Source organism: Narcine bancroftii, chromosome 3 (assembly GCF_036971445.1).
Source record: "Narcine bancroftii isolate sNarBan1 chromosome 3, sNarBan1.hap1, whole genome shotgun sequence".
In the NCBI taxonomy this organism is placed as follows: domain Eukaryota; kingdom Metazoa; phylum Chordata; class Chondrichthyes; order Torpediniformes; family Narcinidae; genus Narcine; species Narcine bancroftii.
The window spans coordinates 164,320,269-164,347,812 of NC_091471.1; the positions used below are offsets into that span (position 1 = coordinate 164,320,269).

General features: G+C 40.1%; 1 protein-coding gene across 1 annotated transcript in view; it reads right to left on the reverse strand.

Annotated features, from left to right (window-relative positions):
* Window positions 1-911: 911 nt before the first annotated feature.
* ccser1 (coiled-coil serine-rich protein 1) overlaps window positions 912-27,544 on the reverse strand; it is a 1,096,421-nt gene continuing 1,069,788 nt past the window's right edge. Inside the window, exon 12 of the mRNA XM_069925708.1 lies at window positions 912-1,016. Within this exon, the coding sequence (XP_069781809.1) occupies window positions 927-1,016 (90 nt within the window). The 3' untranslated portion in view covers window positions 912-926. The remainder of the gene's footprint in view (window positions 1,017-27,544) is intronic.

Below are 27,544 nucleotides of genomic sequence, written 5' to 3' on the forward strand. Positions count from 1 at the left end.
TGGAAAACTGCTTCTTCCCATGGTCCTTTCCTTTCTCTGCTTTAATCAGTCCATAATTTTCTTTGTTTAAACAAAATTAAAAATTCAATTCTTCAATGCTTTCACTTCTGAAACCAGATTTGTCATTTTATATCCCACATTACTCGTAATTTCTCCTCTGGCAGCAAAATGTAAAAAATAACTTCAGCATATTATACCAAACAAAATGATTTTTTTTAAGCTGCTCAACTCAGGGAATGGAAGACTCAACAATCAACCACAAAATTTTATTGCATTAATTGTATTTTACCACACATGGGTTCCCCACATCCCAGTGCCTTGCTTCATATCAACTAAGCTCAATGTTGGCTTTGTCAGGTATAAAATAAGCCACCTGATGATAGTGTGCCATCATCCCTTTCTTAGACTGATCACACACCGCTCCATCACCATAAAAGGATTGACTGGACTTTTGCAAGTCATAATTTTATGTGAGCAATATAATGAAAATGTATTATCTCTTCCTTTTTGCTTACTGTCTCTTTTTAATTCAATTAAGTAGAGTATCAGTTGTTTCTGCAGTTGAATTTCTTTACAAAGTACTTGTTTGGTCGTAGCAACCATGTACACTGTACAATGTGGATGACAATAAACTCATTGTCAGTATCATGTGCGCTTTGTATTATTTTCATGACCATTTGAGAGATCTAATGTGCTTGAGGTAGTGCACACACTGTTATGCACCTTCTGCATGAAAGCTTGTCAACACACTGAACATTTAATCACTTTATTTGAAATAAACCAGAGCATGAAAGCAATGCCCTTGGAGAAAGATTTCTGTTAAGTTAATCTACAATGTAAAGAAATTGCTGTGCATAATGAAAATGTATTGCTTTCTAATTCTTGCCTACTCCTCTGGCCTCCTCTTTCACTTGCTATCTAAAATGTCACCTTGTTTTTTTCACACTGTTACCTTGTCCTGTCCTCTCATTGGTTGAATTGTTGATAGGGTCAATTGCTAACCTTGATCCAGGTATCTATTTGGATTCAAAAACAGATTGTCAAAGAGTTTAGAAAAAATAGCTATCAGCAATACTAATATAAGGAGACTATAGACTTAAAATCCAGTTTCATTCGGAATTGACAACAAGCAAAAGAGGGCACTGAGAGATTAACTTCAAATGATATGAATTTAAGTCACCGTGCAGTTAAAAAGTACACATGTAAATTCAAACAGAAAAAGGTCAAGATTGTGAGAAGATAGAATTAAAATAATGGAGAATGAGAAACCTCTGCAAAATATAGTGTTCACATAAAAAAATTTGAATTTTACACCGTGTAGTTGAACAAGTATCTGTTTCTCCTTTGATGTCTCCACTATTCAGATCCTTCAAAGCACCACAAGGCAATGGCCAGTCCATTCCAAGTCCAAGTCAAGAAGCCAAATACATCACGGGCACACCCCTCCCATCCATTGAAAGCATTGACGTGAGACACTTGACAAGATCAGAAACAACACCCCCCCCCACCATCCTAGTCACAATCCTTTCTCACTGCTCCCTTCAAGCAAAAGGTACAGAAGCTTGAAGACCAGCACCTCGAGGTTCAAGACAATTTTTAATCCAACAGCTGTGAGATTCTTAAACCTGCCTGTACTATCCCATTCCTAACCATAAACTATTTCAGGACCACCAAAAGACAAGTGTGCACAAGTAAATATGTCACGTTTTTAAAAAATCTTGCACGAACTGCAACTGTGAATATTTATGGATCTCCCCTTGGTATTTGTTATCTCTTTTTTCTGTCTTGCTTCTGTGGTTATCTAAATGTTTACTATTGAATTTGGTGCATCTTCCTTACCTGTTTGGTATCAGCAAGTAAGAATTTCATTGCATCTGTAGATGGTAATTATGGATATGTCAGTAAACTCACATTGAATACATGATGTAAACATGTGGGTGGGGGCGGGGGGGGGGGGAAGAAGGCACTGGCTGGGATGATTATGGGTTCAGCAACACACACTGAAGCTCAACAGTATCCAGGAATAAGTTCCTATGAATAAGAGAAGCAGCATTTTTAAAACACCAGGAGAGGTAGGTGCTTGTTTAAATCTCTTCACTGGCTCATTAGAGAGAGCCAATAAAAGGAATGGAAGCTCAAATGGAGTGATAATTGTTGTGGGAGTGGCCCAGTGCAGGAGTGGGAATTTGAGCCATTGGCTCAAGTGACTTCAGCAGGCTGAGTTGTCGGTGTTGAGGCAAAGTAAAGACAGGTTTTTTCTCACTCTTTCCTCTTAATTTGGCAATGGCAACTGGAGCAGGGACATGTTCAGCTTGCAGAACATGGATAGTCAGGGAGGCCAATAGTATTGCTGTTAACTTCATCTGTGAGAAGTCCATCCAACTGCAGCTCCTTATGGACTATGTTAGGAAGTTGGAACTGAAATTGGATGAACTTTGAATCAATTAGATGGCTTGGGGGGGGGGGGGTGGCGGTAGTGGTGATGGTGGGAAGAAAGACGAGATGGACAAGAATTAAAGGAAGGCCATCTTGGAGGAAGGAGAAAAGCAACTGGGTGACAGTCAGAAGAAAAAAAAGGGATTAAGCAGGCAGTCTGAGGTACCCCTGTAACCATTTCCCCTCATCAAGAAGTATACACCTTTTGGATACTGCTGGGGGGGTTGACCAATACGGACAAGGCATCAGCGAGGGAAATAGCTGGTTGGTCTTGAACCTCAGAAGGGAAAGGTGAAATCATGTAGAGTAATAGTCATAGGGGACTTGATAGGGGAACTGATAGGGGAACTGATAGGGGAACTGATAGGGGAACTGATAGGGGAACTGATAGGGGAACTGATAGGGGAACTGATAGGGGAACTGATAGGGGAACTGATAGGGGAACTGATAGGGGAACTGATAGGGGAACTGATAGGGGAACTGATAGGGGAACTGATAGGGGAACTGATAGGGGAACTGATAGGGGAACTGATAGGGGAACTGATAGGGGAACTGATAGGGGAACTGATAGGGGAACTGATAGGGGAACTGATAGGGGAACTGATAGGGGAACTGATAGGGGAACTGATAGGAGATTCTGCAGATACAAAAGAGTTTCCAGGGTGCTGTGTTGCCTCTAAAGTGCTTGAGTCCAAGAAGTTTCTGAGAGGGTGCAGAATGTTCTTAAGTTGGAGAATGAGCAGCCAGAGATCATGATACTATTGGCACCAATGATGTAGGCAGGAGTTGGGTAAAAGTCCTGAAAAATAAGTTCAGGGAGTTAGGAAAGAGCAGGACCTCCAAGGTTGTGATTTCCGAATTTCTCCTGGTGCCATGAGTTAGGGAAGGTCAAAACCGTAAGATAATTCAGACAAATGTATGGCTGAGTGATGGTGCAGGCAGCAGGGTTTCAAGTTCTGAATCATTAATTTTTTTTTTGTGGTGAAGGAGTGCCCTGTACAAGTGGGATTGGTTGCCCCTGAATTCAAGGGGAGTCAATGACTAAATTCTTGCCAGTGTTGTTTGCTATTGTTTTGGGCGGTGGTTAAAACTAACTTTGCAAGGGGTGTGGGAAGTGAAGAGGCAGAAAAATAAGTGGTTGGCACACAAGTCGGAACAACTGGTAGGGAGTTTGCATGGAAGAATAGGCAAAAAGGACAAAATTATAGCTGGATAAGTTGCAATGCAGCAGGGCCAATTATGTCAAAAAGTAACAAATGCTAAAGCATTAGTATTTAAACATAAGAAATAAAGTGAATGTCCTTGAAGTACAGATAAAGATTGGCATGTATCATGTTGAGGCAACCACAGATTCGTGGCTAATGGATGGATGACATTGGGAGCTGAATGTCCAATGATAAGGAGTGTATTGATAGGATAGGCAGATGAGCAGAGGGGATGGTGTGGTTCTGTTTGTATGGAATAATAAATTATTAGAAACATGTGACAAAGGATCAGAAGATACAGATTCAATGTGGGTTGAAGAAATGGCAAGGCTTTTCTTAAAAATACCATTGTTGTCAGTTATATATGGATTTTCAAAGAGTATCCTGGATGTGTAAAACAAATTACAATAAATATGTGTCAGAAAGGCAATGTTGTGGTAATCAAGGGGGATTTTAACATGCAGTCGATTGGAAAAACTAGGTTCGGACTGGATCCCATGAGAGAATTTGGAGTATGCCTAGGAGATGACTTTTAAGAACAGCTTGTTGATTAGCCCACCAAGGGATCAACTGCACTAGATAGGTTGTGGATAGCAGAGATGATTAGAGAGCTTAGAATGAAGGAACCTTTGGGGGCAGTGATCACAATATGATTGAGTTCAATTTGAGTTTTAATAAGGAGAAATTGAAGTCAGATATGTCTGTATTTCAATGGAGTCAAGGGAATTACAGTGGTACAAGAGAGGAACTGACCAAAATAGATTGGAAGGGGGCACTAGTAGGGAAGAGCAGCAATGGATGAAGTTTCTTCAAGAAATGAGGGAAATGAAGGATAAATACATTCCAAAAAAGGGGAAATATTCAAATGATTACAATGTCACAATTGTGACTGTCAGGGAAGTCAAAGCCAATGTAAAAGCAAAAGAGAGGGCATTAAAAAAAAAGGAAAAATTAGTGGGAAGATAAGGATTGGGGTTTTTAGAAACTGGCAGAATGTATCTTAAAAATCTCTTGAGGGAAAAATTAAATATGAGCGTAGACTAGCAAATAATATCAGGATAGAAAAAGCTTCAAGTATATAAAGACTAATAGAGTGCGACTAGATATAGGACTGCTGGAAAATGATGCTGGCGAAATAGTAATGGGAGACAAGAAGATGGCAGGAGAACCAAAGTAGTATTTTTCATCAGTCTTCACTGTGGAAGACACTAGCAGTGTGTCAGATGTCAGAGTATCAGGGAAAGGAAGTGAGTGCATTTACTATTTCAAGGGAGAATGTGCTTCAAGAGCTAAATGGTCTGAGGGTGGACAAATCTCCTGGACAAGATGGATTACACCATCTGGTTATGAAACAAGTAGTTTATGCATTGGTAATGATTATTCAAGAACCAATAGATTCTGATATGGTCCCAGAAGACTGGAAAATTGCAAATGTCACCCTCTATTGAAGAAAGGAGGGAGGCAGCAGGAAGGAAATTATAGACTGGTTAGCTTGATGTCAGTGGTTGGGAAGATGTTGGAGTTGATTGTCAAGAATGAGGCAGATGACAAGTCAAAGCCAGTATGGTTTTCTTCAGGGAAAATCTTGCTTGACAAACCTATTGGAATTCTTTGAAGAAGTGACCAGCATGTTGGATAAATAAGATGCAGTGGATGTTGTGTTCTTGGATTTTGAGGCCTTTGACAAGGTGCCACACATAAGGTTACTTAAAAAGATAAGAGATAAGAGCCCATGGTATAACAGGAGACGTACTAGCATGGGTAGAGAGCATTGGCAAACAGATCATATTCTGGTTGGCTGCCAGTAGTGAGTGGTGTTCCAGAGGTGTTGGTATTAGGGCTGCTTCTCTTTGTTTTATAATATTAATGATTTATATTATGAAATGTATGACTTTGTGGCCAAGTTTGCAGATGATACGAAGGTAGTGGAGGAACAGGTAGTGTTGAGGAAATCGAGAGGCAGCAGAAGGACTTGGACAGATGATGAGAATGGGCAGAGAAGTGGCAAATGAAACACAATGTGGGAAAGTTTTCAGTCATGCACTTTGGAAGAAAAAGCAAAAGGGAGACTATTTTCCAAATGGGGAGAAAATTAAAAATACCCAGATCCCAAGGGACTCGTGCAGGGGAGCTTAAAGATAGACTTCCAGGTTGAATTGGTAGTGAAGAAGGCAAATGCAATGCTGGCAATTGCTGTAAGAGGAATAGAAAACAAAAGCAGAGATGTGATGTTGAGGCTATTCAAGGCACTGGTGAGACCTTGCCTTTCTCACTGTACTGTTTCTTCAAAGATTTGTTCAAGTCACTTTCAAGGTAACAACTAACTGGTTTCACCATTCATATCAGATGAAGTACATAAGAACATCCAAAATATGAGCAGAAGTGAGCCATCTGGCCATCAAATCTGCTCTGCCATTCAGTAAGATCATGGCTGATCTGATCAATGACTCGGCCTCACCTCCCAACCTCTTCCCCATGCCCTTTAATTCCTATATTCTTCAAAACCCTAATTGTCCCTCACATACATTTAATTAAGCAGCCTCTACTGCTTTCTTGGAAAGAGAATTCCACATTTTCACTGCTGTCTGAGAGAAGCAGTTCCTCCCTATTTCTGTCTTAAATTTGCAAAACTAAATCTTGTGGCTGTGTCCCCAAGTTCTAGTTACATGTGACAATCTCTACAATTCTATTTTATTTATTCACTTCACAATTTCCAATTTTTCTTCAAGATCTTCTCTCTCCCTTTGAAACTCCAATGAGTTTAGACTTGGCTATGTTTAATTGACGATGGTAGCTCTGAATGTTGGAGGAAATCAAAGAAGCCCATGGAGTCAAAGGGGAACATGCAAACTCTCCACAGGCTTGAACCTGGTTCACTCAAGCTGTCTGGCAGCATCTTTATTAGCTGTGCCCCTGCACCACCCCGAGAAGTTCCTTATGTCACCATGGGACTTGCTTAAGCCTCTCAGCATTATACCTTAAACCTATTCTTCCCTCATCATTTGCAACATTGAACCATCCTTGAATTCATTCAACCAAGGGGATTATGTGTACATTTAATTTTGAAGGGGCTATGTTATTGCACACATTTCCTTGAACCTCATCAGTACATAGGGGAAACACAAATGGCAGATGCTGGAATCTCGAACAAACCATGAACGACAGGAACATCTTAGAAGGCCAAGCAGCATCTATGGAGAGAAATGGTCAGTCAATGTTTCAAGTCAGAACATATCTATGGATTCTGCCTGACCCACTAAATTCCTTAAGCTTCTCATTGTTCCTTGAGGAAAGTTGTTCACCTCGACTAAGACTAATCTTTCCTATCACTCAAATATAAGTAGGCGAAGGAGCCCAATTCGCCAAGCTGCACATTATTCAATATGATAGATGAACTAAGCTTCCTCAGCTCCAATTACCCATTACCCTCATTTTCTTGACCCTTCAAATATTTATTAATCTTCATTTTAAGTTTTTTATTTTTATGTTTTAATTGCAAAATGGTAGAAGCCGATTCCGTCCCAATTATATCCAATTTACCTACAACCTGTATATTTTTGGAGGGTGGGAGGAAACTAGAGCACCCAGGGAAAATCCATGCAAGTCACAGGGAAAATGTACAAACTTTTTACAGACATGTCTGGATTTGAACCTGGGTCATTGGCACTGTAATAACATTGCACTAACAGCTACTGGATTATCTAATGATTCAGCCTCCATCACCCTCATACAGAGAGATACAGTGCCCTCTGAGAGACAAATCTCAACACACCTCTGTTTTAAATGACTGGTCCCTTTATTTTGGAATTCTGTTCCTTTGCCAGTGACTCTCCCACTCTTGAACACCAACATTTGTGCAATCAAACCTCCTTAGGATTTAATTCAGGGGAGGGGGGAGTGGAAAGGACTTCCTTCGTTCTTCTATGGAATACAGATTCAAACATTTCTCACCACTCTTGATGAGACAATATTCTCATCCCTGGAATTATCTTTGCAATTAAAAAAAAATTTTTGGAGTGCCAACGATGTGATTCTGTCTCTTTGTTGGCAATGGGATCAAAACTGCACTGAATTCCATGATTAGCCTCACTAATGCTCTGAACAACCAACAAAATCTCTCCATTCTTTGACCGCACCACCCCCCTCACCCGCCAACCCTGCTAAAATAAAAGCCAACATGTCTTTTACCTTCTTAGCAACATCTTGGATTTGCCTGATTTATTCACTGGAGCTCCTAGATGTCTCAGGATTTCACGCAGTTGTAATCCCTCCCCATTTGTACCTTTTGATTCCATTTCCTGAATTTCATCACCTCACACTTCCCCACATTAACTCTGTTTGCCAGATCATGGCCAATCACTCAATCTATCTACATCCCATAGCAGAATCTTAACGTTCTCATCACAACGTGCCCAAAAACATGATTTCATACACTTTACATTCTGTTTGTCTCATCCTTCAGATCATTGACGTAAATAATGAACAATTGTGGGCCAAAAACCAATCCTGGGGGGGGATACTCATCTAGCTACATATCCTGTCTGAAAAGGGCTTGTTTACTCTTTGTATTCTTGGTGACAGCTTGTTTTCAATCTATACAAACACACTTTCTCCAATATCATTATTAAATCTTTTCAAAGGGAAGATGGATGTTGCCAACAGCTAATCAAAGCTGCTCCACTGAAAATAAAATACCTTCAGTGGGCAAACACATAAATCAAATTAAATTTCCCAGCTAAACAACTCCGGCATCAGGTTTATAAATCCTGCACCAAAAGGACAGTAATGTATGTATACAGACCATCTTGTGGAGTTCATTTCCTAATGTGTCAATCGTAAATGTTATCAAGAAAATAATGAGCCTCATAGGTTTCTGATCAACATTAATTATTTCTATGAACTGGATGTATCTCAGTAATTGATTACTAATCCAGCCAAACTGAGGTGAAGGCAAATTTATCTGAGACAACATTATCATGTCGGCTACTCAGTCTATCATTAAATCAGATGGTGTTTATACTTCGCCATCTCATCACTTCAGAAACATACATCAGAAAAGCAACAATATGGTGGACAACTGCAGAATGCAATATGTGATTTATTAACATCTGTACTTGACAAGACGTGCAAGTGCACCATGTCAACACTTTGCAAACGGCTCGGAGCCCTCCACGCTCGGAGCCCTCCACGCTCGGAGCCCTCCACGCTCGGAGCCCTCCACGCTCGGAGCCCTCCACGCTCGGAGCCCTCCACGCTCGGAGCCCTCCACGCTCGGAGCCCTCCACGCTCGGAGCCCTCCACGCTCGGAGCCCTCCACGCTCGGAGCCCTCCACGCTCGGAGCCCTCCACGCTCGGAGCCCTCCACGCTCGGAGCCCTCCACGCTCGGAGCCCTCCACGCTCGGAGCCCTCCACGCTCGGAGCCCTCCACGCTCGGAGCCCTCCACGCTCGGAGCCCTCCACGCTCGGAGCCCTCCACGCTCGGAGCCCTCCACGCTCGGAGCCCTCCACGCTCGGAGCCCTCCACGCTCGGAGCCCTCCACGCTCGGAGCCCTCCACGCTCGGAGCCCTCCACGCTCGGAGCCCTCCACGCTCGGAGCCCTCCACGCTCGGAGCCCTCCACGCTCGGAGCCCTCCACGCTCGGAGCCCTCCACGCTCGGAGCCCTCCACGCTCGGAGCCCTCCACGCTCGGAGCCCTCCACGCTCGGAGCCCTCCACGCTCGGAGCCCTCCACGCTCGGAGCCCTCCACGCTCGGAGCCCTCCACGCTCGGAGCCCTCCACGCTCGGAGCCCTCCACGCTCGGAGCCCTCCACGCTCGGAGCCCTCCACGCTCGGAGCCCTCCACGCTCGGAGCCCTCCACGCTCGGAGCCCTCCACGCTCGGAGCCCTCCACGCTCGGAGCCCTCCACGCTCGGAGCCCTCCACGCTCGGAGCCCTCCACGCTCGGAGCCCTCCACGCTCGGAGCCCTCCACGCTCGGAGCCCTCCACGCTCGGAGCCCTCCACGCTCGGAGCCCTCCACGCTCGGAGCCCTCCACGCTCGGAGCCCTCCACGCTCGGAGCCCTCCACGCTCGGAGCCCTCCACGCTGTAGCTTCAAGATCACTAATAACTGTCAAATTTTCCTTCAGGTTTGGAAATCCTGTGAAAATTATGTGGCATTTGTTCTGTATCCTCTGATCTCTCCCAGTAACTCTGCACTTCTTTACTTGTTGTACGAGTAATCGGTGTCCAGCTGAACTGCTTGCAAAACAAACGTTATCAATGCACCTTGGTACATGTGACTAAAATTGAACTTGAACCTGTCAGGGTTACAAGAATGGAACCAGGCAAATTATACTGTTACTTGGAATCTGCAAACTGCACACAATCAACTAATTCACAATTGAAGTCAGTGAGATGTCAACGATGACATGGGAATATCAGATTTGCAACATTTTCTGAAGATGTGCACTGACGGCAAAAAAACAAAGAATGTGTATTTGCATTGTGTACAAAGAGTATGGAGAGACTCAATGGGTCAGGCAGAATCCATGGTTAGAAATGGCCAGTCAATGTTTTGATTTGGGACACATTATCAAGACTGGTATTTAATGATGATGAGTTTGTTGTCAGAGAGAAGTGCAATGTAACTGTGCTCCAAAATTGATACTGCTGTAGCTAAACAGGTATGACACAGAAAAACAACTACAACAGTACACAAGAAATTAAATTAATTATCCATCTTTCTCATCATCATACAGCAACTTCTCTCCAACAGATTTCTGGAGATGAGAAACTGCAGATGCAGGAACGTGGAGCAAAGTGTCAGATTAATGAATGAAATAGATATTCCAGCTCTTTTTTTTCCACAGGAATTTAACAGGTGGACTACTGAAGTGAATCAAATATGTTCTCAAAGCCTCTATGAGAAATGAATCATAGAACGGTTATCCATTACATTTGAAGAGAAAATGTATATGGCATCAAGTCTATGCTTCACTGCGTAAACATCTTTTCTCAAATGATCCAACACATCCACCCTGATAAGCATTTCAGAAGGGGTCTGATTAGCAACCACAATTATAAACCACTAACATTCAGAACTTTTGTTCAAAATAAGAATGTGGATGAGTTTGAGTTCTTTATAAATCTTTAATTTGGTTTTATGAAATTCTGTAAGATGATCCATGGTCTACTGTGAATTCAGGATGATAGATCTCTGATTTAATCTGAATGATGGAGAATGTATTCATTACATGAAAAGTAATGAAAGTTGCATTTATATAACCTAGGATAATTAAAGACACTATTAAAGTACGACCATTGTAAAATTTTGTATACCTTGTGATCACTAAAAGACCTGTCTGCACATGGTTTTTAGCATGAACTGCAATTATGCATTTTCATTTCTTTTTAACATGTTATCTCTTTTTCTGTCTCATGATTCATGAATGCACTTCAATTTGGTTGATTGTTTCGGATTTGTCTTGCATACCTCATCATTCTTCACTAATGTTGCCTCTTAAGACCATGTTCTTCATTCCAAGCAACATAGAACTCACAGTACAGGCTCTTTGGCCCTTCATGTAACGCTGACCCATTTTCCTTTTTTTTTAAAAAAGTACTCAACCTTCCCTACCCTGTAACTTTTTTTTTCTTCCATCCATGTGTGGTCTAAGATTCTCTTAAATGCCCGTAATATTTCAACTTCCACCATCATCCCTGGCAAGGTATTCCAGGCACCAACAACTCTCTGCATTTTTATTTTTAAAAAAATCCCTGATGTCTCCCCTAAACTTCCCTCCCTTCACTCTGGTGTTTGCTATTCCTGCCCTGGGAAACAGGAGCTGGTTGTCCACCCTATCTATGCCTCTCATAATCTTGAGAATCTCCAAGTTTCCTCTTATCCTTCTATACCCCAAAGAGAAAAGTCCCAGCTCTTCCACATAAGACTTATTTTCCAATCCAGGCAACATCCTGGTAAATCTCCTTTCCACTCTCTCCATTGCTTGCACATCCGTCCTTTAAAAAGGTGACCAGAACTGAACACAATCCTCTAAATGTGGTCTCATCAGAGATTTGCAGACTTGCAACTTGACCCCTCTACTCTTCAACTCATACTCTTGAACTCAATCTGCCTATTAATGAAGTCCAGCATCCTATAGGCCTTAACTATCCTATCAACCTCTGCGGCGACCTTGAGGGATGTATAGATTTGGACCACAAGGTCTCTTTGTTCATCCACATCCTTAAGTAACCGACCATTAACCCTATACTCAGCATTCTGGTTTATCCTTCCAAAATGCATCACCTCACACTTATCCAGATTGAACACTATCTGCCACTTCTTGGCCCAACTCTGCATCCTGTCTATATCCTCTTGTAACCTTCAGCTCCATCCACAACTCCAACCTTTGTATCATCTGCAAATTTACTGACCCATCCTTCTGCCTCTTCATCCAGGTCATTTATAAATATCACAAAGAGCAGGGGGTCCCAGAACAGATTCTTGCAGATCTCCACTAGTCACTGACCTCCATGCAGAATACTTTCCTTCCACTACTACTCTCTGCTTTTACCTGCAAGCCAATTTTTTTTTTATCCACACAGCAAAGGTTCCATGAATCCCATGTGTCCTGGCCTTCTGAATGAATCTCTCATAGGGGACTTTGTAAAATGCCTTGCTAAAATCCATATGAACCACCTTTCCCTACCCTCATCAATTTCTTGAAGCTGCAATGTTCAATTCTTGCCTCACTTTGACCAAAGTCCCTCTCTCTGGTGAACAATGAAGCAAAGTATTCATTTAGGACCTCTGCTACTTCCTGCACCTCCAGACACATCTTTCCTCCTTTAACCTTAAGCAGCCTATCTTGGGAAGTCACGTGATGGAGTAGTGGCCAGTCAGGTTGAACAAGCCCTCTTCAGGAAAAAAAGAAAAAAGTTTAGAAAAGAAAGAGCTAAACAAAGATAAAACTAAGGAAACAGAAGATAAAGTTACAGAGAAGAATAAGAAGATAGCAACCAAGAAAGAGACAGTAAAAACAATGGGGAAAAAAAGATGAAGAAAAAACACCAGAGAAGAAAGAAGGCCTTACCTGCATGCATGAGCAGAGAACTAAGGTGATGAAGAGCAGCCGATCTCAGAGGCTGGTGAGAGCCCTGCGACCCCCCGACTGGTGGACTGCAAAAATGGCTCTCAGAGCCACACAAAAATGCACAACTGCACAATCAAAAAATAAAGTGAACACTGACGGTAGGGGGGCTCAGCTGAGGAGCGGGCAGCTGCAACGCGACCAGCTGAGGAACGCCCAGCTGGAAGGTTATAACAGCGGCAAGGAGAGGATCGAGAGTGAACAGCAACAGGATGAGCAACAGAAGGAGGCCCAACAGAGAGACGATACACGACTGGAGACCCAACAGCAAATGGAGGACAGACAAAGTCATGGAAGTAATTCATCAGGAAAAGCAGAAGTGACACAGATACAAAGAAGAGAAGACAAAAAACACAGACACAGAAGGAGAGGAAGAAGATCAAGACCTTCACAAGAAATAAAGGTAAAACAGATGGACAAAATATAGATAAAGGTTTTTTGAAGAGCAAATGAGATCATTAAAAGAATGCTTATCATTAGAATTTAGTGTGATTAAAAGAAAAATGAAAAGCGCAGAAGAAAAAATGCAAAGTCTAGAACGGGTCATGACAGAAATAGGGAAAAGAGTAGACAATGTGGAAGAGCGGGAAACGGCTGTAGAATTGGAAGTAAATGATTTAAGAGAAAAATTGGAAGAAAGTGACAAAAAAATTAAAGAGACAAGAGTTATTTCAGAAAATTGATACGTAGAAAACTACAGTAGGCAAAAAAACATAAAAATAGTGGGCCTGAAGGAGGATGAAGAAGGCGCAGACATGAAGGAATTTATAAAAGAGTGGATCCCGAAGGTTTTGGGAATGACAGAATTGCATGAAGAAATGGAAATATAAAGGGCACACAGAGCATTAGTATCGAAGCCACAGAAACATCAAAGACAGAGATCCATCTTAGTAAAATTTTTAAGATATAAAAAAAGAGAAAATATACTGGAGCGGGCAAGAAATAAAGTTAGAGAGGATAATAAGCCGTTGGAATATAAGGGACAAAAAATATTTTTCTACCCGGACATAAGCTTTGAACTCTTAAAGAAGAGGAAGGAATTTAATACGGCGACAACTATTTTATGGGAAAAAAGATAACAAATTCATATTGAGACATCCAGATGTACTTAAAGTATTTATACCTGGGGAACAAAACAGGCTATTCTCAGATCCGGAGAAACCATAAAAATTTGCAGAACGTTTGCAGGAGAGATGTAACAAGAAACAAGAATGGCAATAAAGTATATATAAAATTGTAATGTTATAAAGTAAAAATAATATATATGTAAAGAACTAAAGATTGTAAAAAGGGAAGGAAGAAGGGGAGGAAAAGGAGAAAAGAGAGAGCTTTGTTTTATGTATTAAAAAAAAGTGTTTTCTGGAGGGGGCTGGGGGGGGAGAAAATAACCATCACTGCGAAATCAGTTGACACTTGCGAGCAAGATTGCAAACCAAATGGAAAAGGGAATTGAGGTTGCACGGCAAGGGATAAGAGGAAACTCGGGGGGGCGGGGGTTCATTTTGGGTTAAGGGGTTATTGGGTGTGGGGATTGTCAGAGTATTTCATGTTTTAAATGTGTTGTCATACATTGAGATTAAAAAGGGAAACGTAAAAGATGAAAATGGGAAAAAGGGGATGGAGGTAGCAAGGAGGCATAAACAAGATATAAGATGGCCACATTGAACTGTATGACTATAATCATTAATGGATTACATAACCAAATTAAAAGGAAGATGCCTCTAAATTTATTGAAAAAAGAGATATAGCATTTGTGCAGTAAATGCATCTAACCGAAGAGGAACATAATAAATTGAAGACAGACTAGATAGGACATGTAGCGGCAGCATCATATAATTCAAAAGCTAGAGGTGTAGCCATATTAGTTAACAAAAATATACCAATCAAGATAGAGGAGGAAATAACAGATCCAGCAGGGAGGTACGTAATAATAAAGTGTCAGATAAAATCAGAATTTTGGAATTTGCTCAATATATATATGCACCTAACTATGAGGATCAAAAGTTTATGCAAGATTTTTTTTTAAGATTTCAGACACACAGGAAAGGATTTTAACATTAATTTGGATCCAATGTTGGATAAAACTGGTCAAAAGACAAGCAAAAAGAATAAGGTAGCCAAATTTATGGTTAAAACAATGGAGGAAATGAAACTTATGGATATATGGAGAAGGCAGCACCCAAAAGAAGAGGAATATTCATACTACTCGAGTAGGCATAGAATATACTTAAGGATAGATATGTTTTTGTTGTCGGCGCATATTCAAGTGAGAGTCAGAAAAACTGAGTTTAAAGCTAGACTACTTTTAGATCATTCACCCCTACTATTGGCAATAGAACTGGAGCACATCCCACCAAGAACATATAGATGGAGGTTAAATCCCATGCTACTTAAAAGACAGGAATTTAGAAAGTTTATTGAACGTCAAATTAAAACATATTTTGAAATAAACACAGAATCGGTGAAAGATAAATTTATACTATGAGACGCAATGAAAGCCTTCATTAGAGGACAGATAATAAATTATGTAACTAAGATGAAAAAGGACTACAATCGGGAAATAGAACAGCTGGAAAGGGAGAGAGCAAGTACAGAAAAGGAACTAGTGAAAAGGGACGATATAAAGAAAAAGAGAGAATTGGTGGACAAAAAAAAATAAAATACCAAACATCACAAATGTACAAGGTGGAGAAGAACATAATGAAAACAAAGCAAAAGTAATATGAATTGGGAGAAAAAACACAAAATATTGGACTGGCAACTTACAACAGAAAAAAAAAATGTATTGGCATCAAGAAGAAAGGACAAACAAATCATATAACCCAAAGAGATTAATGAAAACTTTAAGGATTTTTATGAACAATTATACCAAACTGAGAATGAGGGGAAAGATGATAAAATAGAAGAGTTTTTAGCTAAATTTGAATTGCAAGAAGAGGAACAAAACAAACTGATAAAACCAGTTGAAATAGAAATAAAACACCAGAAGAGGATGGAATTCCAATAGAATTTTATAAAACATTTAAAGAGTTATTAATTCCTCCTCTCTTGGAAGTAATGAATCAAGTAGAAGAAACACAAAACTTGCCAGACTCCTGTAAGATGGCAATAATTACAGTAATATCAAAGACTGGGTAGGATCCATTAACACCAGCATCATGTAGACCAATATCCCTACTTAACTCAGATTATAAGATAATAGCAAAATTATTAGCAAACAGATTGTCCAACTGTGTACCAGAAATGGTGAAACAAGATCAAACTAGATTTATCAGGAAAAGACGAACAGCGGACAATGTCTGTAAGCTTCTTAATTTAATTTGTGTAGCTCGAGGAAGTAAAAAAAAAACAATGGTGGCTGTTGCCTTGGATGCAGAAAAAGCCTTTGACAGGGTAGAGTGGAACTACTTATTTAACATATTTCGGAAGTTCAATCTGCCATCAAAATATATTAATTGGATTAAAGCATTATATAATGGACCGTTGGCAAAGGTAGTAGTAAATGGATATGTATCGAACCAATTCAAATTAAGTAGCTCAAAAAGGCAGGGATGTCCATGATCCCCATCACTGTTCGCCTTAGCAATAGAACCATTGGCAGAGCTGATAAGAATAGAAAATAAAATAAAAGGGATAAAAATAAAGGAGGAGGAGTATAAAATCAGTTTATTTGCAGATGACATCATTGTATACCTAACAGAACCAGAGATATCAATAAAAGAACTACATAAGAAATTGAAGGAATATGGAGAAATTTTGGGCTACAAGGTGAACACAAATAAAAGTGAAGTGATGCCAATGTGTAATGCGGATTATACAGAATTTTAAAAAGAATCACCATTTAAATGGCAAACACAAGCAATCCGATACCTAGTTATCAGGTTAGACAATAACTTAAGCCACTTGTACAAACTAAATTATCAGCCATTAATAAAGAAATTGCAGGAAGACTTAGAACATTGGAAAGAATTACCACTAACGTTGATAGGGAGGGTGAACTGCATTAAAATGAATGTGTTCCCAAGGATACAATATTCATTTCAAACATTACCAATTCCCTTGTCAGAGAAATTCTTTGTTAAACTAAAAAGAATAATAAGGGAATTCTTGTGGAAAGGGGGAAAAACGAGGGTAGCGCTAGATAAATTAACAGAATTATAAACAAAGGTGGTTTGCAGTTACCAAACTTCAGAAACTATTATAAAGCCACACAAGGTATTTATCAAATTTTTACCAGACAAGGGAAAAACCAGACTGGACTAAGATAGAACTACATAAAATAGGAGAGAAGTTACTGGAACATATACTGTATAAGTGAGATGAAAAGCTGGTGAAATATAATAGCTAACCATTTACTTAATATATGGAAGAAGATTCACGTAGAAAGGAAAAAAATGAATTACCAAGTACCAAAATTGTTACTGATGCAAAATCCACTAATCCTTTTTACAATAAATAACCTTTCCTTGAGAGAATGGGAGAGAAAAGGAATCAAGAAAATAGAGAATTGTTTTTTGGGAAATTATTTATTAACATTTGAACAGTTAAAGGAGAAATGTGGAATAACTCATGGTACAATGTCTGCATATCATCAACTGAAAGCTTATTTAAAGGAAAAATTGGGAAAAAGATTGAGATTACCTGAAGGAAGGAGCTTTGAATATGTGATTAGATATCATGATAATTAAAATATTTATAACAAGCTGCGAGGTAAGGAAAAAGATGAAACAAGCTATAAATCCAAACAAAAATGCGAAAAGGACTTAAATATAAAAATAGAGAATGAAATATGGGAAAAGTTATGTTCTGGAACGATGAAGAATACAATAAACACAAGGATGGACATGATACAGTATAATTAGTTACACAGGTTATATATTACTCCTCAAAAATTAAAAGAATGGGATCCAACAATATCAGATCGATGTTTCTGTTGTAAAAATGAAATGGGAACAACAATACATGCAATTTGCTCATGTACAAAAGTGAATACATTTTGGGAAGAACCAAATCAGATACTAAATAAAATCACAAATAATAACATACCAAAAAACCCAGAGATCTTTCTTTTAAGTAACATAAGTGAACAATTAGGCCTCAAATTGGATAAAGCGCAAAAAAGGTTCATTATGATAGCCTTAGCAGTAGCAAAAAAATGTATAATGTCAACTTGGAAAATGGAAGAGAATCTGAGAATACAGCAATGATACATGGAAATGAATAAATATATTACACTGGAAAAAATAACATATAATTTAAAAACAAATTTGAACAAATTTGGGAACCATACATGGAACATTACAGAGAGTGCTTGCCTTGGAACTCCTGCCCCTAAAATGATAAGAAGATAAAACGATTTGATTTAGTGCGTAAAAGTAGATGACACATATTTCTTGTTTGTTTTTCCCTTGTGAGAAGACATTGTTTTATGGTTTTATTGTTTTGTATATGTTGAATATAGAGGGGTCTTGGAGGGGGGTGGGAAGGGGTGAGTGAGGGAAGTGAGGAAAAAAGGGGGGAAAATGACACTGTGTATATTTATTGAGAAATGTTTGTACATATTTTGGTTGATATGGCTTACAGTGTGAGAAATAAAAAATAAAATAAAAAAACCAGCCTGCCTTCACTATCATCAATGTACTGTTTTTTACATCTGCATAAATCTTGTAACTCTTTCTTCTTCCTCTTAACTATCTGCCTCACTAGTTTTGTCAACCATAGTTCCCTTTTCTTACCATCTTTTCCCACCCTCACTGGGACAAACCTATCCAGTATGATCCCAAGTCATCCCTATACTTATTCAAAATTTCTTGTGTGTTGTTCCCCTGAGAACATGTCCTCAATGTACTCTAAATTGTTCCTGCCTAATTCATCCATAACTAGCCTTTCCCCAATTAAACACTTCAGAAAGTGGAAAGAAAGAACATAAGAAATAAATATAAGCAGGAGCAGACCATCTGGTCCATCGAGCCTTCTCTACCATTCAATGAGATCATAGCTGATCTGATGACAGGCTCATCTCCACCTACCTGCCTTTTCCTCGTATCCCTTAATTCCCTATTATGTTAAAATCTATCCAACATTGCCTTAAATATATTTACTGAGGTAGCCTCCACTGCTTCAATGGGCAGTGAATTCCATAGATTCACCACCATCTGGGAAAAGTAGTTCCTCCTCATCTCTGTCCAAAATCAACAACCTTGAATCTTGCGGCTATGTCCTCTAGTTCGAGTCTCCCACATCAATGGAAACAATTTACCTACCTTTATCTTATCTATGCCTTTCAGAATTTTATGTTTCTATAACGTCCCCTGTCATTCTTCTAAATTCAACTGAGTGCATACCCAGAGATAATTTCTCCTCATAGGCCAAACCCTTCATCTTTGCAATCAACTTGGTGAACCTCCTCTGCCCACTTCTAAAGCCACTACATCCTTCCTCAAGTAGGGAGAGAAGAACTGTACGCAGTACTCCAGTTGTGGCCTCAGCGGTACCTTATACAGTTGTAGCATTACCTCCCTGCTCCTAAATTTAACCCTTCTAGCAATTAAGTCCAATATTCCATTTGTTTTCTTGTCTTTTGGATGGTAGACATGTCCTCCACCTCAAAGACCAAGTTAAAATAGTCCTTCAAAACTTCAGCCATTTCCTCATTATTCAAAATCAATTCCCCCTTCTCATCCCCCTAGAGACTAACCTTCACTTTAGCCAGCCATTGTGCTTTATATAATTATAAAAGCTTTTACTGTCCATTTTTATGTTTTGTGCTGATCTTTTTTTATAATCTACCTTCCCTCTCTTTATGCTCACTTCATGGATCTTTATTGCTTTTTAAAGTTATCCCAATCTTCCAGTTTCTCACTGCTCTTAGAGACTCTGTACACATTATCATTTAGTTTGATGCCTTCCTTTATTTCCCTAGTTATCCAAGGCTGGCTGTCCACAACTTTGCTGTCCTTGCTTTTAATTGGAATATACTTTTGTACAATACAGTTTATTTGAAAAAAATCTGAGATAGTCTGTCACTACTCCTCAACACCCTGACTTTTTAAACTTTTGCTTTTGCTTTTACTTTATCCACACTCTAACTTTATCCATTGTTCTCCAATCTGTTCAACTCAACCCCTTACTATATAGTTTAAAGCCCTGTCCACAGTCCTATTTATGCTATTCTCCAGGATCCTGGTCCCATCACAGATTAGATGGAGCCCATCCCCTTTGAACAGTTCCTTCCTTCCCCAATACTGGTGCCAATTTCTCATGAATTGGAACCTACTTCTCCCACATCAATCCGTGAGTCATGCATTTAACTTGACTCTGTGCCGATTTACATGCGACTGGGGTATTAGTCCAGAGAATACTACTTTTTTGGTTTTGCTTTTTAATTAAGTTGCTAGTTCCTCAAAATCCCTTAGCAGAACCTTGTTCCTGGTTCTACTTGCACATGAACCACAACAATGGGATCTTTCACCTCCCACTGCAAATTCCTCTGCAGGTCAGAACCCGGGGACCAGGTAGGCAACATAGCCTTTGGGACACTCTATCACAACAGCAGAGAAATTTGTCTATTCCCCAAACTTTACTATCCCCATTTTACCATTTTGTCTGATCTTGTCCTCGTAGATAGGGAGTTGTGGTCACTTTCTCTGAAATGCTCTCCATCAAGAGGTCTGTCACATGACCAGACTTATTATCCAGTACTAGATCCAGTATGGACTCTCCTCTGGTTGACTGGTCCACATACTGTGTCAGGAATCTTTCTTAGACACACCTGACATATTCTTCCCCATCTCCCCTTGCAGTAGGGAGGTGCAAGTCTCCAAGTAGAAGTCTCCAATTACATCAACCCTGCTATTTATGTACCTGTTCAAAATCTGCTAACTTATCTACTCCTCAGTCCTGACGGATATTTTGGGGTCTTTTGAGTATGGTACTCCCACTATAATGATCGTTCCCTTCATGTTTCTGACTTGTACCCACAGTGACTCAGTAGAAAATCCCTCCATAATGTCCTCCTTTTCTGTAGGTGTGATACTATTCCCTCCAACTATTTTACCTCCAATCTTATCCATTTTAAAACATCTAAACCGCGATAACTGCATCATCCATTCTTCTTTGTGTGTCAATCATGTCTCCATAATGGCCACAATCTTGAAATTTCATCTACTGATTCATCCTCTAAGTTCATCTCCCTTACTGTGAATAGTTTTTGTATTGAAATAAACACATTTCAAATCCTTCCTCCACTAAATGTCCTTCCTCATAAACACATACACATTGCATCAAACCTTTCCACCATATGGTCCATTCTATGCCCTTATTTTCTGGTTCCCATCCCTCTATAAAACTAGTTTAAACCCTCCCCAACAGCCCAAGAAGATCTGCCTGCCGGCCAGGATATTGGTACACTTCCGATTCAGGTGCAATTGACCTATTTCTCCAGGTCATACTTCCACTAGATGAGACCCCAATGATCAATAAATCTAAACCCCTTCCCCCAGTACCGACACATTCACCTGTCATAACTTCCTATTTCTGTCCTCACTGGTGTGTGGCAGAGGAAGCAATCCAAAGATTACCACCCTTGAGGAACTGCTTTTTCGCTTCATTCCTATCTCCTTGTTATCCCTCTTTCGGACCTCGTCCTTTTTTCCTTTCGGTCATTTGTACCAATATGGACCACAACATCTGGCTGCTCACTGTCTCTCTTGAGAATACTGTAGACTCAATCTAGTCGTTCCAGCCACTGGAAGGCAAATTCCATCTGAGTCTCAATCTTGTTCACAAAATTTCCTACCATTTTCCCTAACTATTGAATCCTCAATCACTAAAGCACTCTTCTTCCCCCTTCCTTTTTGAGCTGAAAAGCCAGACTCTGTTCCAGAGATTTGACCACTACAAATTGTTTCTTGTAGATCATCACCCCCCACCCCCCCCCCCCAGCAGTATTCAAAACAGGAGAAGAGCCACAAGAGTGTTCTCCACTGACTGCCTAATCCCCTTTCCTCTCCTAACAAGTTCCCTATCTCTTGACTCTTTGATATGATTGTCTACTTCTGGCTTCTGTCTATCAACCCCTCTGTCACCTGACTGATCTGGAATTCATTCACCCCAGCTTCTTACCATGGTCTGTGTAATAAGCTGTAGCTGAATCCACCTCTTGCAGATGTTGTCATCAGTGACACTTGCGCTTCCCAGATTTCCCATATCCTGCAATTGGAGCATACCACTGTCCTAGATGGCATGTCCACTACCCTTTCTGACCTGACCTTACCTATTGCATTGCCCTCGGCCTCTGTTTTGCCAAAGCCTCTAACTCACCACTCTGTCACTAGGCTACTCACATTGGCCACTCCAACAATTTTAGTGCATCTACACTAGTGGTTCTCAACCTTTTCCTTTCCACTCACATCCCACTTTAAGTAATCCCTATACCATCGGTCCTCTGTGATTAGTAAGGGACTGCTTAAGGTGGTACATGAGTGGGAAGGGACGGTTGAGAATCACTTCTTTAGACCCAAATGTTACTGAAATATTTTGCTTGAGGAAAATTGTCATTGGCCCTTTTCCCTTGGAGTTATGAAACCATGCACATAACGAGTCAATTTGGTATGATTAAAACAGTGGTTTTCTTACCTTTTTCTTTCCACTCACATAGCACCTTAAGCAATCCCTTGCTAATCACAGAGCACTTAGGCATAGGAAATACTTAAAGTGGTATATGGGTGGAAAGAAAAAGACTGAAAACCACTGATCTATACATAACACCTATGGTAAGCATGTTTGACATGTACCATTGGTCCCTCAACACTTAGTGAATGCAACACAGCATGGTACGGTAGCTGCTATGCCCAAGATTGGAATGATTTACAGAAGATAGTGAATGAAGCTCAGAACATAATGCTAACTTCCCTCCCTTCCAATGCTTTGTCTTTATCTCCCACCAACAGGTAGCCAATACACTGAAGGAACCATCACAACCTAAGCACACATTCTTCTCCATCCCCCTATCAGGAAGAAGGCATGTACCAGCAAGCTGTGGACAGTTCTTCCCTGCAGCTACCAGGATCCTGAATGAAATCCTAATAGAGCTGTTTTGTTCTCCTTGCTTGATACAAATTGATCTTCCTTTCCATTACAATCCTCTATTCGTGTCAATCATGCTCTTTACATAGCTGATGAATGCTGGAAATAACATGTCAGTCTGCTTGCAGAAGAGCTCTTCTCACTCTACCAGATACAACTGACAATTAAACAAACCAACTCTCTATATGTCATAGCATGTGGCATATCTCTATAGTTATATTCTTTGTTCATAACATGCAGAGTTGATAAAACTTTGGCAACAAGCAGAATGGTGAGCTGAAGATATGTAATCCATAACTGTTTAGTTCAAGCTTCAAAAAATAAAGTGGCCCATCTATTTATAAACATAAGAATCAAATAATTTTAGTGCTGCCTATTCATCCCACCAGGCAAAAGTGATTGATGCAGATTAAGCCCACATCCAAACTCTTGGTCTCTCAGTTTGGAGGTTACAACTCTTTCTTATACGGTACTTCCTGTCTGCATGAGGAGGGTTCCTGCCTTGTACACTTTCTCAGACAGTCAATCCCAGAACCCCACTATTCTCTGTATTACAACTAACCTCAAAAATATTGACCCTTAACTCTCCTCACTTGAGAAACTGCTTAAATTTTCAGTCAACAATTGAAACAAAAATATTTCTTCAGATTATCTGACAAGGATCTCGTGAAACATACTCAAGGATTAGAGAAAGATTAATTCATCCTGTAAACTCTCTCAAGAATTCTCATAATCAGAGATATTTTAATCACCATCTCTCTTCAGGTAATTTTGAAGTCTAGTCACCTGATGTGTGAACAAATAGAGGGAAATGCTAACTTCCCTCCCTTCCAATGCTTCCAATCTTTATCTCCCACCAAAAGGCAGTCAATGTACTGAAGGAACCATCACAACCTGGACACACTCTCTTCTCCATCCTCCTATTGGGGAGAAGGCATGCACTAGCAGTCTTTTAGATAATTCTTCCCTGCAACCATTAGAATCCTGAATGAAACACAAAAAGAGCTGTATTGTTGTGTTTGCTTGGTACAAATTGATCTTTCTATAAAAGGACACAGATAATAAGACAATTTTAAAAAAAAATTAAGGGCATAAAGCTGATGATGTTGTTCAGTGCATTAGCCTCCACTGATACTGAATGAGGCAAAAGAATTTTAAATTTCTATACACAACATCCCTATCATTGTGGCTTAGCTAAGCATCAGACAATTCTGTCCTATGAGGATCCAAAGGACTACAATTGTTACTTTCAAAGGGAGAGAATCTCCATCCGTTTCCCATGTGAGCTGGGTTGGACATCTTTTGTTCTGCACATTTGGTTTTCAGAATGAAGACATCACTGATATTTATATGATCCATCAATGTATTCAATTGAAACTTTGAGAACAATTGCCCATGAGAAGGAGATAATCACCTTTGTGAATGACTGCAGGACTTCTCCCAAAGATACTTACTCAGTCTATTAGAGAGGAGACTTGAGGACATGGACCAAGAAATAAAAACTGTTCAAGCATTTACAAGATGGGGGGAGGGGGTGGGGGGGAGAGGAAGAAGAGAGAAGAGATGGGATTCTATTTGGATTACTATATTCTCCAGTGGCTGCCTCCTCCATAACAGTTGGGTGGAAGCTCCTGTAGGATATTCTTGGGAGAGATGGCCCATCAGGAGAAGGCAGCAGTAGCCAGGATCATGGCACTGTGGGTGGCTCTGCTGTGTAAGAGGGAGGGAAAAAGTGGTAGAGCAATAGTTATAGGGGATTCTATAGACAGGAGCTTCTGTGGACGCAAATGGGACTCCCAGATTGTGTTTTGCCTCCTGGGTGTAAGGGTCAGGGATGCCTCAGAGCAGCTGCAAGACATTCTGAAAGGGGAGGGTGAACAGCCAGCCAGCTGTTGTGGTCCATTCTGGTATCAATGATATAGGAAGAAAGTGGGATGAGATCCTACAAGGTGAATTTAGGGAGCTAGGAGATAAAATGAGTAGTACCTCAAAAGTAATAATCTCAAGATTATTACTGGTGCCAGGACCTAGCCAGAGTAGAAAGAGCAGGATAGTTAGAATGAATATGTGACTTGAACAGTGGGTTTCAGTTTCTTGGGGCATTAGAACCAGTTCTGGGGCAGATGGGACCAGTACAAACTGGATGGTCTACATCTGGGCAGGGCCAGGATCAATGTCCTTGGGAGATTGTTTGCTAGTGCTGTTGGGGAAGGTTTAAACTAATGGAACAGGGGGATGGGAACCTACAAAGAAATAATGAGGAAGGTGGTACAGAGTCCAAAGCTAGAGTTAGGAAAGAGAAAAATATAGGGCAGAAACGTCAAAAGCAAAGGATGCAGAGGTCATTAGATTCTAAAAGGACAATGAGAATTAAGGCACATTATCTGAATGCCCGGAGTTAAAGAAACCAGGTTAGTGAACTTGAGGTGCAAATCAATACCCAGGCATATGATTTAGTGGCCATCACAGAAACAAGGTTGCATGGTTGGGAATTAAATATTCAAGAATATCGGGTAATATGAAAAGATATATTGGGTGGTGCTCTTAATTAAGGATGAGATCCTTAATTAGGAGACTATATAAGATCTAAAGAGCAGAATGTTGAGTCCATCTGGGTAGTGATTAAAAATAGTAAACGGGGAAATAAAATCACTGGTGGGAGTTGTCTATCGCCCACCAAATAGCAATAGCACAGTGGCACAGGCAATTAACCAAGAGATAGGTGAGGCATGCAAGAATAGATCAGCAGTCATCGTGGGGGACCTTAACTTCCACATAGATTGGGAAAATCAAGTTGGTCGAAGTAGTCTGGAGGATGACTTCATAGAATGCATCCGTGATAACTTTCTTGAGCAGCATGTTAAGGATTCAACAAGGGAGTATGCTATTTTAGACCTAGTATTGTTCAATGAGATAGGTAAAATTAACGACCTGCTCCTATTATGTTTATTTTCCACGTGAAACAAATGGTGTACTGATGAGGGAGTGAGCTCCAGGGTAGTGCAAATGGTACAAGTTGTGAAGCTTTGTTCTACACTTTGAGTGCCATTGGAACCCCACTGATTATTATCCAAAATAACAAGTGAAGAAGGCATTTTGTATACTTGGCTTCACCTACATGAAGTGCTGCCACAAAAAAGGCAGCTAACGTGATAAAGGAATCCCCTCCCATCACTGCTCACAACCTTTTCTCAGGCTGAAGGTACAGAAACATGAAGACCTGCACTTCTAGGTTCAAGAATAGTTTCTTTCTAATGGCTATCAAGCTTTTGAAAATCCTCTAACTACATTAATCACTCCGACAATATAAAAGGGCCTGTCTGCATTATTGTAACACCGTTTTTTTTATTGCACAATGGTGAATCTAAATATTTATTATTTATCTATGATTTGTATTGATCTCTTTTTAATTTAATTCAATGTATGCTATAATAGATTTTTATGCATTACGTTCGGATGTAGCAACTAGGAATTCTGGTGCATATGTACATTGTACAATGTATATGACAATAAACTCTTGTTATTCTTTATTTGTTTACATCTGTGCATTGTGAACATTTTTTTTAAACTAGTAGTAAGTAGTAATTCTGCCTCACCCACTGAAAAAGAATCTCAGGGTTGTATGTGATGTCATGTAGGAACTCTGACAATAAATCTGAAATCTCATTCATGAGTACAGGAATTGGAATAACATGTTCCAACTGTGCAAGATGTTGGTAAGAGCACATCTGGAATATTGTGTGAAGGTCACATAGCTATCGGAAGGATGTCATTAAGCTGGAAAGATGCAGATTCACAAGGATATTACTGGGACTGGTGGACTTGATTGATAAGGAAAGGCTGGATAGGCTGAGGCTTTTTTTCTCCTGGAGTGTTGGAGGCCGGAGTGTGATCTTATTGAGGTACCTAAAAATCATGAGGGAATACGGATGAGATGACCACAGTATTTTTCCTATGGTAGGAGAGTCTAAAAATAGAGAACATCAATTTAAGGGAAGAGAGGAAAGATTGAAAAGGGTCCTGGGGGGGGGGGGGCATTTTTTCACACATATATGGAACATGCTGCCAGAGGAAACTACAGAAGTGCGTACAATTAAAGGATAGAATTATCAGTTAGACTGGATAAGAAAGGTTTGGAGGGAAATTAATTAAATACAGGTATTTAGCTCAGGTGGACAATTTATTCAGCATGAACAAGTTGCCCATTTCCAGATTGTATAACTCTACAACCACAATAACACAATAGATTTGGCATTATGTTAGCATGATCTGGATCAATATTCGGTTCATCTCACATCAAAACCTTCTGTGCCTTCTCCAACACAGAGCATTCACTGCAATACTTCATCATTTAAATGAGGGTGTGGCTGCCTCAAAATCAATAATAAAAAAAAATTCAATGCAATAATTCCAGAAAAAAAAACTCTTCTTTTTATAAGACCAATTTAAACATCGAGTTACCTAATTTGCTTAGCAAAAAGCAACTGACCTACTTCAAAGTGATAGAATCAGTTCAGTATTTGAGGACAGTTATACAAGGATGTCACAATCTAGATCCACAAATCCACTTAAATAGAATGGGTCTATCTTCTGTCACAGGAGAACCTCACACTCCTGAAGACCTTTTTCAACAGAGAAATTGTGCTAAAGCACAGATGATCTTCAACTTTTGCTCACGGGGT